Source organism: Oryctolagus cuniculus, chromosome 3, assembly GCF_964237555.1.
Source record: "Oryctolagus cuniculus chromosome 3, mOryCun1.1, whole genome shotgun sequence".
Lineage (NCBI taxonomy): Eukaryota > Metazoa > Chordata > Mammalia > Lagomorpha > Leporidae > Oryctolagus > Oryctolagus cuniculus.
This window is the reverse complement of record NC_091434.1, coordinates 122,501,037-122,512,749: the sequence shown is the minus strand read 5'-3', so window position 1 is coordinate 122,512,749 and position 11,713 is coordinate 122,501,037. Positions and strand designations below refer to the sequence as shown.

General features: G+C 61.6%; 1 protein-coding gene across 28 annotated transcripts in view; it reads right to left on the bottom strand.

Moving 5' to 3' along the window:
• Positions 1-1,587: 1,587 nt before the first annotated feature.
• The window catches only part of BIN1 (bridging integrator 1), a 50,902-nt gene continuing 40,776 nt past the window's right edge, over positions 1,588-11,713 (bottom strand). For 5 of the 28 annotated variants that reach the window (XM_051848781.2, XM_051848782.2, XM_051848783.2 and 2 more), the window contains 9 exons: positions 10,157-10,304; positions 9,154-9,282; positions 6,231-6,338; positions 5,862-5,885; positions 4,502-4,609; positions 3,710-3,799; positions 3,344-3,454; positions 3,112-3,213; positions 1,588-2,081 (listed from right to left, as the gene is read on the bottom strand). In XM_051848781.2, coding sequence (XP_051704741.1) covers positions 1,974-2,081; positions 3,112-3,213; positions 3,344-3,454; positions 3,710-3,799; positions 4,502-4,609; positions 5,862-5,885; positions 6,231-6,338; positions 9,154-9,282; positions 10,157-10,304 — 928 coding nt within the window. In that variant the 3' untranslated portion in view covers positions 1,588-1,973. The remainder of the gene's footprint in view (positions 2,082-3,111; positions 3,214-3,343; positions 3,455-3,709; positions 3,800-4,501; positions 4,610-5,861; positions 5,886-6,230; positions 6,339-9,153; positions 9,283-10,156; positions 10,305-11,713) is intronic. The other 23 variants (XM_051848788.2, XM_051848792.2, XM_051848795.2 and 20 more) reach the window with 8 other exon arrangements.

Here is an 11,713-nt window from a genome sequence, read left to right as displayed (position 1 = left end):
TCCTCCCAAAGCTGCCAGGGTCAGAATCCCTGTGAGGTCAGGGGGTTAGGCCCAAAGCTACCTGTGGGTACTTCTGAAAATGGTGTGGAAAAGAAGCCAGCACTGTGGCCCAGCGAGTTAAGCCACCACCTGTGCTGCCGCATCCCATTTGGGTCCGAGCTGCTCCACTTCCAATCCAGCTCCCTGAAAAGGCTCCTGGGAAGGCAGCAGAAAGATGGCCCAAGTGCTTGGGCCCCTGCCACCCACATGGGAGGCCTAGATGGAGCTCTAGGCTCCTGGCTTTGGTCAGGCCCAGCCCAGGCCATTGCAGACATTTAAGGAGTGAACCAGAGGATGGAACCTCTCTCTGTGTCTCTCTCTCCCTCTGTCACCCTGCTTTCAAATAAATAAACCTTTTTTAAAAATGTGGCAAAGCAAAATTAACTTAGTTTAATCTGGTGCAAAAAAAATTTAGGGATTTAAAACAATTTTTTTTTCATACTATATATTTCACAGTATTATGAAAAACTATGCTTGGATTCCCAAATTCTTTGCATCAAAATAAGCTCATACTTATACCTACATTTTTTTGACAACCTTTCCGGAGTGCTCTTATACCTCTGCATCTCCTGTTGAGATAGAATCTAACGCGAAGCTCTCCTGGATACTGCCTGTTCTGTTTTCATGCTGAAAGGAAAGTGGCGCCTCCTGGTGTTGGCACGGTGGGCCCAGCCCCAGCCAGCCCAGGGCACAGGCTCTGGGGTGCAGACGCACAGAGCTCCTGCAGCAGCCGCAGCTGCTCCGTGGTCTCAGCAGGGCACCAGGCTGTCGGGTGTGGAGGGAGTGCAGGAAGGCAAAGTGAAGTCTTGGGAGCAGAGGTGATGGAAACAAGCTCTCTGTGCCCTGCTGCTATTGTGGAAGCTGGAGACGCCATAGCCAGCGAGCTCGGTCACCCCCAGGACAAAGGCAGGGCCCCAGCAATCCCACTCCTGCCATCAAAATCGAAACCCAGGGGATGGACCCAGGGGCTGACCTTTCCCTGCTGGTCACTCCCAAGGCAGGTTTACACGGAGACAGCTTCCTTCCATGGGGGAGTCCAGGCTGTCCCCGGGGCCCACAAGCACCATCCCTGCAGCTCCTGTGAAGGACCCAGGCCACGCCGCCCATCATGGCTGTCCAGGCCTGCCCGAGCCAGGGCCAGGGCTGCACACAGTGGAGCCGGGAGAAGCTGGGCTGAGCTGACTCTGACCCAAGCCCAAGCAGCCCTGCCACACCAGGGCACTCCCTGTGGTCTGGGGCCTGGGTCAGACTCCCAGTCTCCTCACCTGTGCAGCAGGGTCCTGGTGCCTGCCGCCCAAGTTCCCATGTGGACTAGATAAGGTCACTTAGGGTGGCACCCAGGGGGGCCAACACCCAGGGATCACGCCAAGCAGGTGTCAGCCTCTGGGCCCCAACCCAGCAGAAGCCACCACGCAGCTGGCCCGCCAGCACCCACCAGGCAGAGGGCGCGTGCTAAGGGAGTGTAGGAGACCTCAAGGGAGAGGGGGCCCAGGGATCCCCAGTTCCGTGGGACGGGCGGACAAAAGAAACACACACGGGCGCCCCCAATGGTTTGTCAGCTTTGTTTGTTTGTTCGCTTCCTTCTGTTTGGAACACTGGGGTTTATTTTCAAACAGGCCGGGCTGGTGCCTGCGCCCCACTCAGCAGCTGCTGGGGGACACATGCGGGCACAGGCGCAGACGCCGGGTACTCAACTAGGGCGGGAGACACAGCAGCTTCGGGAACTCTGGCCGACGCCACCGGGCTGGCCGGGTGGGGCTCTCTGCGAGCCCTCCCCATCTGCGGGGGAAACGCCTCTAGGCCTGGGCATGTTCTTCCCTCGCAGCGTCCCTTTGCTTTTCCAGAGTTTGAAAACAACAACGAAAAAAAAAAAAGAAAGAAAAGAAACACACATCTTTCCAGGACCGGGCGCGCTGGTCAGGTGGCCTCACGCATCACTGCACCCGCTCAGTGAAGTTCTCGGGGAACACGCCCCGGCATTTCTCCAGCTCCTTGTGCTGGTTCCAGTCGCTCTCCTTCACGCCCATAAGCCAGCCTTCATCCTGCAGGCCAAGCAGAGCAGGTGCAGGCGTGGGACACCTCCTCCAGGGGGCATTCCCGGATACTCACCGACACCCACAGCCACCTCGCAGGGGCCAGCCTGCTCTCTGCGCCTGCCTCTGCACTGGTCAGAACAGCTCCCCCATCCCAGGCCCAGGGACTTCCCACCACCGGGGCGAGGGGTGTGGGGGGCGAAGGGCGGGGAGAGCCTTGCAGTGGTCATGTCCCAAGGAGGCCATCAGCTGCCCTTCCAGGCTTCCTGACCACTACAAACAATGCCAGGGACACTTACCAGTGAAAAAGCTACTAGAAGGATCCAAGGCCACCCCACGAAGCCCTCCATCTCCAATTGGTCCTTTGCTTCAACACTGACCCCAGGTGCAAACCTACTGGGGCTGCAAGGCCACACACCCCTGCCTGGGGCTGGGTGCTCCCTGCCTGGAGGGGGAAGGCTCTGCCTGGGAGCCTCCTGGGTGTTTATTACTTCCCTCTGTGTCATGATCTGTCTTTTGATAGACCCTTTTGATGCCCTATCTGAGCCCTGGGCAGCCTCCCCAGGGTGATCCCCACTGTGGGCCACAGGCCAGGATTCAGCCACTTCAAATCCCACACAGACGGGCCGGACCCACTGACGGGGCTGGCAACACTGGGAGGCCTTGGAAAACCCGCAGAATTCAGGCCCAGGAAACCCTCACGACTCGAACCTCCCTAGCCCTACGGCTCTCAACTCCCAGCCTATAGTCACCACCACGCCTCTCCCTCCCTGCCCCGCCCCAACGGGCTGCCTTCCTCCCAGACCTGGTAAGACCCGCCCCAGAAAATGAACCCCTTGGGGCGTGTTCACCAAAAGGACTCCCCAGCAGCAAGAGAGGAGAGAGAATGGCGGGCCACCGGGGAGGAGAAAACCAGGATGGAAGGGGCAGGCATGGAGGCGAGGAGGTAGCAGCTGGGGATTCCCTGCGGTGCACGGTGGGTCTCTGCTGCCCCCTGCTGGCCCATCCCTGCCACAGCCAGCCCCAGAAAGAAGCTCACCTGCTCCTCGGGGTTCTGGAAGGGGATCACCAGCACCACGTCGCCGGCCTTGAGCTGCAGCTCATCCGTGTCGGTGGCTGTGTAGTCGTGCTGTGCCTGCACCTGCACAGGTTGGGGAGCACCTGTCAGGCCCTGGGGTGTCCCCTCCAGCTCTGCCGTGGCAGATGGACCAAGGCTTCATGGCCACCTTGCTGATAGGAATGCACCCTCTCCCGGGGGGTGGTCCGCTCACCTTGAACATGAAGCCAGGGGGTAGGTCTGGGCGCCCAGCCCCGCTGCCGCCCTCCACGGCGCCGTTCACAGTTGCTGAGAAGGTCTCCACCACCACAGCGGGAAGGGAGCTCTGGGGAGAAGAGCACGGGTCAGCCGGGCAGGGATCAGGTCCGGGGAGGGCAGGGGCCATGGGGAGGGAAAGGGAGGTGTCTGTGCCCGGTGCCAGGCCCGCCTGTCCCCTGGATCCTCGGCAGGAACCGTGTCCTGGACCAGCAAAAGGGCAAAGGAGCACAGAGGAGCTGCGGGCAGGCAGACGGACAGATGGATGGGCAGGCGGACAGACAGCAGGGAGGGAAAGACAGGGCTCTGGTCCCTGCCGTCTTACAGAGGCTGCTTCGCTTGCCGCCGTCTCCCCAGGCTCCTGGGCTCCGGCTGCAGGCTGGGTCCCACCCGCCACCTCTGAGGCCTCTGCTGGCTGCAACATAAATGTCGGCATGGGGTGAGACACAGGACAGATGCTGCGACCAGGACACAGGGAACCAGCCACGGGGCAGCCGTGGCGGTGGAGGCCTAGAGCCGGCCACACCCTTGCACGATCCGGGGAGCAGCTGAAGAGAAGGCTCTGGCAGGCACGGGTACGTGAGTGATGTGTCCTGCAGAAGCGTGGGACCCAGCCCTGGGGCGCCACCCACAGGCCTTGCCTCTGAGTCCCCAGACCTGGCCGAGCCTGGGTGGGCCCTGCCCGCCCACCCGTGTCCATCACAGCTCCTCCCAGCTGGGCGGAGCCTGCAGCGTGAGCTTGTCCAAGCCTGAAAACAGTCTCAGGCTGACCTGAGACTCGGCCACTTCCGGGCACGAGGCCCCAGTGACTCAACCTCCCTAGCTCCTATCTCTTCATCTGCAGAAGCAGGACGTGTGTGGCTGACAAGGTTGTGGTGAAGAGTAAAAGAAAATTCTGCAAAGTGTTTGCTATAAACCAGTGGGTGCTCAGAAGGCTCCTCCTCCCTGGTGTGGGTTGGGGGAGCAGGAGAGGCAGGTGGGACCCCAGCCAGGCTCACCCACCCCTGCCCATCCTGGGGCCTCGATGGCCTGGTCCGTCCTGCACCCCTACTCTGGCCTCCTCCTCCACTGCACACCCAGGTCGGGGGAGGGGGGGAGAAGGCAGGTGGGCACTTACTTGGGCAGGCCCCGGCTCAGCCGTCTGGCTGGGCCAGGCCACAGCAAAGGTGCCCTCAGCAGCGCTGGGCTCCCTGGAAGGCAGGCTGCCTGCTGGACTCTCTGTGGGCTAGTGACAGGCCACCAGGAGAGAACGGGGCGTGGGGGCGGGGAGGGGAGCAAAGGCCAGGTGGAGGTGAGGGGAGGGGCACGGGATGAGAAAAGACAGTCATGAGCAGCCAGTGTTGGTGGAGACAGAGGCAGTGTGCAGCCGAGGTGGGGCCTCCTGGCCTCCCCTCTCCCACCTCCTCATTCGGGCCACCACCAAAGGGACGGCAGATGCACTGGCCCCCATGGTGGAGCAGCCGCCGCGGCCCTCATGAGAACAGCCTGCAGCCTGTAGCATGCTTGCTCTCTGTGGCCTCCTGAGGACCTGGGGCCTGGGCTGCAGTGTGCGACACCCCCGCCACCACCGCCACCAGGGCATCTGCATACCTCACCTGCCGGCCTCAGCCTGCACCTCAGCACCCCAGCCTGGGTCACGAGGTCTCGGATCAAGCCCAGGAGACAAGACTGCAATTCTGGCTCCACGGCCACGCATTGTGGGCACATCCTAAGCCTGGGCACCCTGAGCTATCGGGAAGGGGTGACACCTGTCCTGAGTGAGATAGCCTTCCTGTCAACAGGCCCTGTGTCCTGGTGCAGGGGTTAAGACAACGGCTTGGGATGCCCGCATCTCACATCATAGTCTCTGCCTTTGAATCGCAGCTCTGCTCCAGCTTCCTGCTAACGCACACCCTGAGAGGCAGCAGGGATGGCTCAGGTGCTTGGGTCCCTGCCATCCATGTGGGAGACCCAGATGGAGTTTCAGGCTCCCAGCTTCAGTCTGGCACGGCCCCAGTCACCGTGTCCATTTAGACAGTGAACCAGTTCATGGGCAGTGTGTGTGTGTGTGTGTGTGTGTGTGTTTCTATTTCTCCCTCCTGCTGCTTTTCAAATAAAATAAGATTTTTTTTAAAGGCACTGGCTTCACCCTGCCTCCCCCGCCGCATCCCTGCCTCCCACCCTCCTCTCCCCAGCTTCCTGGCCCCTCCCTGTGCAACCCCACCACCTGAAGCTCCTGCAAGGCAAAGAAGCCTGCACCCCCTGGCCCTCTGCCCACCAGGACACGAGGCAGCATCACCACGACCCTCATGGAAGTCTCCACACGCGTCCTGCCCCTCGGGCCTGCCTCAGCGGTAAAAGCAGCACACCACCAGAGGCTGGCAGCCCTGCGGGGTGTGTGCGAGCGAGCGCAATGCGCCTGCACTTGCAGTAGAGTCCGGGCATGCACAGAAGGGCGGCTCCCCGAGGGCGGGGCCCCGGGCGCACACGTGGCTTACCTCCCAGAGGTCCCACGGGATGGGCTGAGCGCAGCAGTGAGGATAGAAGCACAGAGTTAGCACGCGAGTTAGAGACAGAGGTGCGCCAGCGCTCTTCCCCCCTCCCCCCGGAGGGAGGGAGCCCACCCACACCTATCCCGTGGGCCCTGCAGCCCAGGATTGGCCCCCTCTCAGGGGCTTCCAGACCGCAGACCAGCGGGGTGCTGCCAGGAGACTCTGAGATGAACTGGAAGTTGCCAGAAGTGTGGGGCCGGCCAGCTCAGCTGACCCAGAGGTGCTGACTCAGCAAGCCGGGGGCCTGGACACCAAAGGCGGGTGGGACATGGAGCCCAGAGCCCAGGGCCCCGCCCACGCCCAGGCACAACCAACCTGACCGGAGGGCGTGGGTGCCTTCACAGGGCTCGCCACGGGCGGGAGGGGGTCGAAGTCCAGGTCCAGCAAACTGGCCTGCTCCGAGAATCGCCCTGGGGCCTCAAACTTGGCAGCGGGCAGCGGCAGGGGAGGAAGGCGGTTAGTGAGTTATGGCACACAGACACGGCACACAGGACGCATCCCTGCACACGTCCACCTCACGCACACTCAGGACCACTGCCCACGGCCACATGCCCTGGTTCAAGATCCCACCCACAGGAGGGTAATGCCCAGTGCCCAGCTCACCCAGCCACAGCCCTACTGTAGAGCATCCTCCCCAGGGGCCAGTGCAAAGCCCCAGCTCTCTCTTGCATCCTCTGCAGCCTGGGGCAGCCTCCTGGGCCTGCATCTCTGCTTTGCTTCTGACCCCCATGAGGTCAGGAGACCTCACCCCTTCCTGGGCCCCCATGACCATCCCAGGACTCCCTGACGAAGAGGTCTCAAGTTCAAAGGCTTTACACAGATCTCCTCTGCCCCCACCCCCAGAAAGGGCTGCACCTGCCCATGTAGCCTCGGAAGTCAGCCTCCAAAGTGGGGGTCCTGGCACCAAGGGGCCCTGTGTCAAAACCAGGCTTTGCCCTGCAGTCACTCCCAGAGACTCCCTCAGTGAGCCTGGGTGCAGCCCAGGAATGGGCATGGAGCAGGCACTGGAGCCCAGGAATATGCATGGAGCAGGAGCTGCCCCCAGGAGACTGGGATGAGTGACCTGCCCCACCATGAGAAGCCCCACTGTATGCTGGGCCAGACTGTCGCAGGTGGTGGGGTCTTTCCTGGAGCCACCCAAGGGGAAAGCCCCAGATGAGGCAGGAGTCATGACTCTGAGGATCTCCAGAGGCCAGAGCAGCCACAGCAGCCAGAGGACGAGGCTGCCTACAAGGAGGGGTCTGCTTGGTGGTGGCCCCCATCTCCACATGCGGCTTCCCTTGCAGGCCACAGAGGACTCTCCCCAGACCCAGTAGTGGAGCCATGTGGTTCAGCATCCTCCCTCCATCCAGGATCCAGGCCCATGTGCAGGGCTGTCAGGGTGCCCAGCTGGCTCCCCCACTCCCCACTCTCTTAAGAGGCATCCAACTGGGGGCACCCTGCAGGCCTGCCACCATCCCAGTCTCCATCAAGCAGTATGAGACCTGGGAGTGGGGGAAGCGGTTCCCCAGCGGGGCCTCTACATTCCAAGGAATGCCTAGGGCTGGCTGTCCCACAGCTCAGGGGACAGAGCTGCAGGCCAGGCTGGGGTCAGAGGCACAGAGCCCAGGCCAAATGAACTCACCAAGCCCCAGCCCTGGGCCTGCCCGGGGACCAATTTTCCTTCAGGGGCAGCCCAGGGTCAGGAGGCAGCTGCTCCCACCCCCCAGCCTCCAGGCCTCCCACCAGCCCAGCCAGCAGCCGGCAGCTCTCCCCTACACCCTGCACAGACAGCAACACCCCCCCTCCCAGCTCCCAGGACATAATCACAAGCTGGCCGCCTCCCCCTGCCCCGCCCCATGGGGTGGTGACACTGGGCTACTCACCACACCACAGCAGGAAGCCCAGGAGGTGCTAGCATCATGAATAAGGAGGAGCCCCCACCCCATGCAGCACCACCCACAGTGGCTGGTCCTCCCACCGCAAATCAGACCCAGCAGACCCCTGCTCTCTGGAGAGGGCACAAGGATACGAGGAAGGCATGCGGTGACATGGAGGGACAGATGCGCTCAGAGCCCTGGTGCAGGTGGTCTCTGGCTACCTCCCACCCTGCTCTGCCCTGCCCTGCCTCGTCCTAGCACTCGCTCCCTGGACAGGCTGCAGGTGGATGGATCCAGCATCTCTAGGGCTCATGCCAGCCATCTCCACGTCTGCCCACTCGCTGACCACTGCCCAGCCTGTCCCAGCCCCACAAGGGGACCACAGCAACGAGCTGCCCTGAGGGACACCAGCCTCCTCTCCCTACCTTCCCCTCTGCCACCTGCTGCAGAGACGGGCTCGCCTGAGTCCCACCTCGACCAGCCCAGCACCTACCCACAAGCAGCCTTGGACTAAAAGGTCCTTGGTTCTGACCTAAACTCCTTCCATGGGGGCTTGAAGCCCACCCTCCCTTAGACAGAAAAACCCCTGTTCTCAGTTCCCAGATGCCTTACCCCTCCCTCCTCCCTCCTCCCTCCTCCCTCCCCGCCTGGACTCTGGGTCTGTGCAGAGGAGCCTGGAGGCAGGGCAAGCCCACAGAGCTCCAGCCATGACCACCACCGTCTGGATTGGCCACTCCACAAAAAGCAGGGCCCTGTGGGTGCCAGGAAGCCACGTGGCCCTGCACAGACGACGTATCACCCTGCTCGGTGCCAAGGAGGCATGCCCCCACCACCACCACCACCACCACACCCCCCAGGTGATGGCTCCCTGCTCGGCCTTCCTCCTGTTTCTGGACGGACATTCCACGCCTCTAAGGGAAGTAGCCACTCAGGGCTCCTGTACTGCCTCCCTCCAGTGTCACTCTCCCACCCACTGAGTTCTCTCACCCTCTCCTGGCCTATGCACCAGCTCCTCTCTTGTCCAGAGGGCCACCTCTGCTCATGGCCACCAGATAAAGGCCACCCTCTCCAGGAAGCCTTCCCTGACTGCACCAAGTCCTCCATCCCCTCAGCTCCCTTCTACCACTGCATCAGCTGTGCCACCAGGCCACGGCTGAGCTGACCACTGCTACGAGGCGGGCAAGCACCTTTCACCTGAGCCCCTGCACCTGGCCACAGGCCACGCCCTGAGATGGACAATGGGTGATGGAGGGATGACGGGGACCAGACCCCTGGCCCTGGAGATGGATGCACAGGCACGGGGATGGAGGGTGGAGGCCATGCACGCTCTGAGAGAGCAGGAGGAGAGTGAGGACTGGGCCGCGGCGGCCGCGGCTGACCTGGGAAGGGGTGGTCACGCTGATCTCGGGGACAAACGTGTCCTCAAACAGGCTGAGGATCTGCTCCTGCTTGATCTCCTTGGACGGGGTGTGTTTGGGAGGCGGAGGGACGGGTGGGCCTTTCCGGAGCTGTGGGCCGGCAGTGGGTGAGGGGGGCCGCGCAAGTTGGGGTGGGGTGGGGGGAGGAGATAGAGACAGAGCCACGGTTAGTCATGCCCCAGGCCAAGCCCCCACCGCCCCCCACCACACTCCCACAGCGGAGCAACAGGAAGACACCAAGGCCACAGGCGCCCCCAGGAGGTCCAGAAGAGCTGTGCAGAGAGTAAGAAAAGGGGGAAGAGGGGAGGAGGGCACAGGTAGGAGGCAGTGGGTGGCACACAGAGGGTGCGGGCTCTCAGCATCATCTGTATCCTAATAAGCTTGGGGCCCAGCGGGGCAGCGGCCTAAAACCCGCACAGCAAGATCACTGGGTGCCCACATACCTCCCTGATGCTCTACAGGAACCAGGAGGACCTGGTGGGCGTGGTCACGCCTAGGCCACGCCCCTACCCACAACTGAGCAAGTCAGGATAGATGGACCATCCTGCCCGCCCTCAACAGGATGGACGGTCCAGAAGCCCCAAGTCTGGCCTCCTGGCCCCCAACACTGACCCTCTCCTCTCTGTCCCTTCAAAGGTCCTCCACGGCCCCAGGTGGGGCTCCTCCCTTGGCCTCCTGCAAGAGAGACCAGGCGAGGGAAGGGGAGGGGAAGGCAGGTAGCTGCCTCCAGAGACACTGGGGGGCTAGGAAGACAGAGTCCAGCCATGGAGGGGGAGGGGAAGGTCCTGCAGAGCAAGGAGAGGGGGACACTTAGGGAAGACAGACAGTCACAGACGACCGCTGAAGGGGCCCAGGCCCTCTGGACAAAGCCTCTGGCTCCAAACCTGCTCAGGCCAGGAAGGAAACAGGAGAGAGAGGGAGGAGATAACAGCAGGGAGGAGGAGGAGGAGGAGGGTGCACCTACCTGAGACGGGGACTTGGGGATGGTGGCCCCAGGGGCAGCCCCGCTGGCCGGCTCTGGCTCGTGGTTGACTCTGATCTCAGGGGTGGCCGCAGGGGAGCCATCTGGCGGAGGCGAAGGGCTCTTGTTCCCTTTGGCAGGGGCGTTGTCGCTGTTGGGCAGGACAAGAAAAGAGCCTAATGCAGGCCAGCCTCCATTCGCACAGGGGTGAGCTGTGAGGAGGGGGATGCACGTGTGCCCTGTGGGCGCACACATGACATTCTGTGCAAAGGTGCATGTGTGTGCCCTGTGGATGCACATGTGATGTGTGCATGTGTGTGTCCCATGGTCACACATGTGGCATTGTGTGTGCACGTGTGTATCATGGGTGCACATGCAACATTCAGTACAAACATGTGCATGTGTGTGCCCTACAGTGGCACACATGGCATTGTGTCTGTGCATGTTTGCTCTGTGCATGCATATGTGACATTGTGTGTGCCTGTGTCCCATGATCACACATGTGACATGTTGCACATGTGCACGTGTGCGCCTAGTGGTCCAACACATGACATTGTGCGTGCATGTGATATGTGCATGTACACATTCCATGGTTGCACATATGATGTTGTATGTCTGTTTATCCCATCACACATATAATATTGTGTGTATCCCAAAGTTGCACATGTGACATTGTGTGTCATAGGTGCACGTGTGGCATTCTGTGCAAATGTGTACATGTGTGCCCTGTGATGACACATGGCACTGCATGCACACATGTATACATGTGTGCTCTGTGGATGCAAATCATGTGCATGTGTGTATCCCATGTGGCATTGTGTATGTCATGGTCGCACATGTGACATTGCATGTGCATGTGTGTGCCCTGTGGATCCATGTGTGCCTGTGTGTGAGAATGAGTGGGAATGAAGAAACCTGCACGTGTGCCTGCCTGAGTTCCCGGCAGGAGGCAGGACCCCAGACTGCAGGTGCATGTGGTCCCCAGGGGTGGGGCAGGGCCTGGGAACCCCTGCAACTGGAGGCCAGCCCTGCAGCCCCACGTACTCCACTGCACTCTCCCCCAACCATGCTGGTGGGCCTGAGATCCACAGCACGAAAAAGCCAGACATCCTAGAGGCAAAGTGAGTCTTCCCACGTCACGCAGCAGCCCCCCTGCCAGAGGGCCCCCGCTCCCTGCCAGTGCCCACCCTCCTACACAGACGCCGACCACAGCGTGGTCACACCATGGCCCCTCAGCCCAGACGCCTCCCAGTGTGCACGATGGTGAGCCATCAGAGGCCACTGGAGGCCCAGGTAGGGCCTGGGTGACAGGCCTATGTTTGTAGACAGCACCTGCAGATGCAGCAGCAGCCAGTACAGCAGCCATGAGCTACAGCTGCTTCTTTGAATTCCACTACAACTGAATTAATGACAATTGAGCATTTCACTCCTTGGTCACCCTGGCCACATTTCAAGTGTGTGGGAGCCACCTGAGATGCCTGGCCACCGTGTTTGGCTGGGGAAGGCCTAGAAAGACACAATGAGAGTTACTGCCCAAGCCGCCTGGTAGGGCCAGGGGTC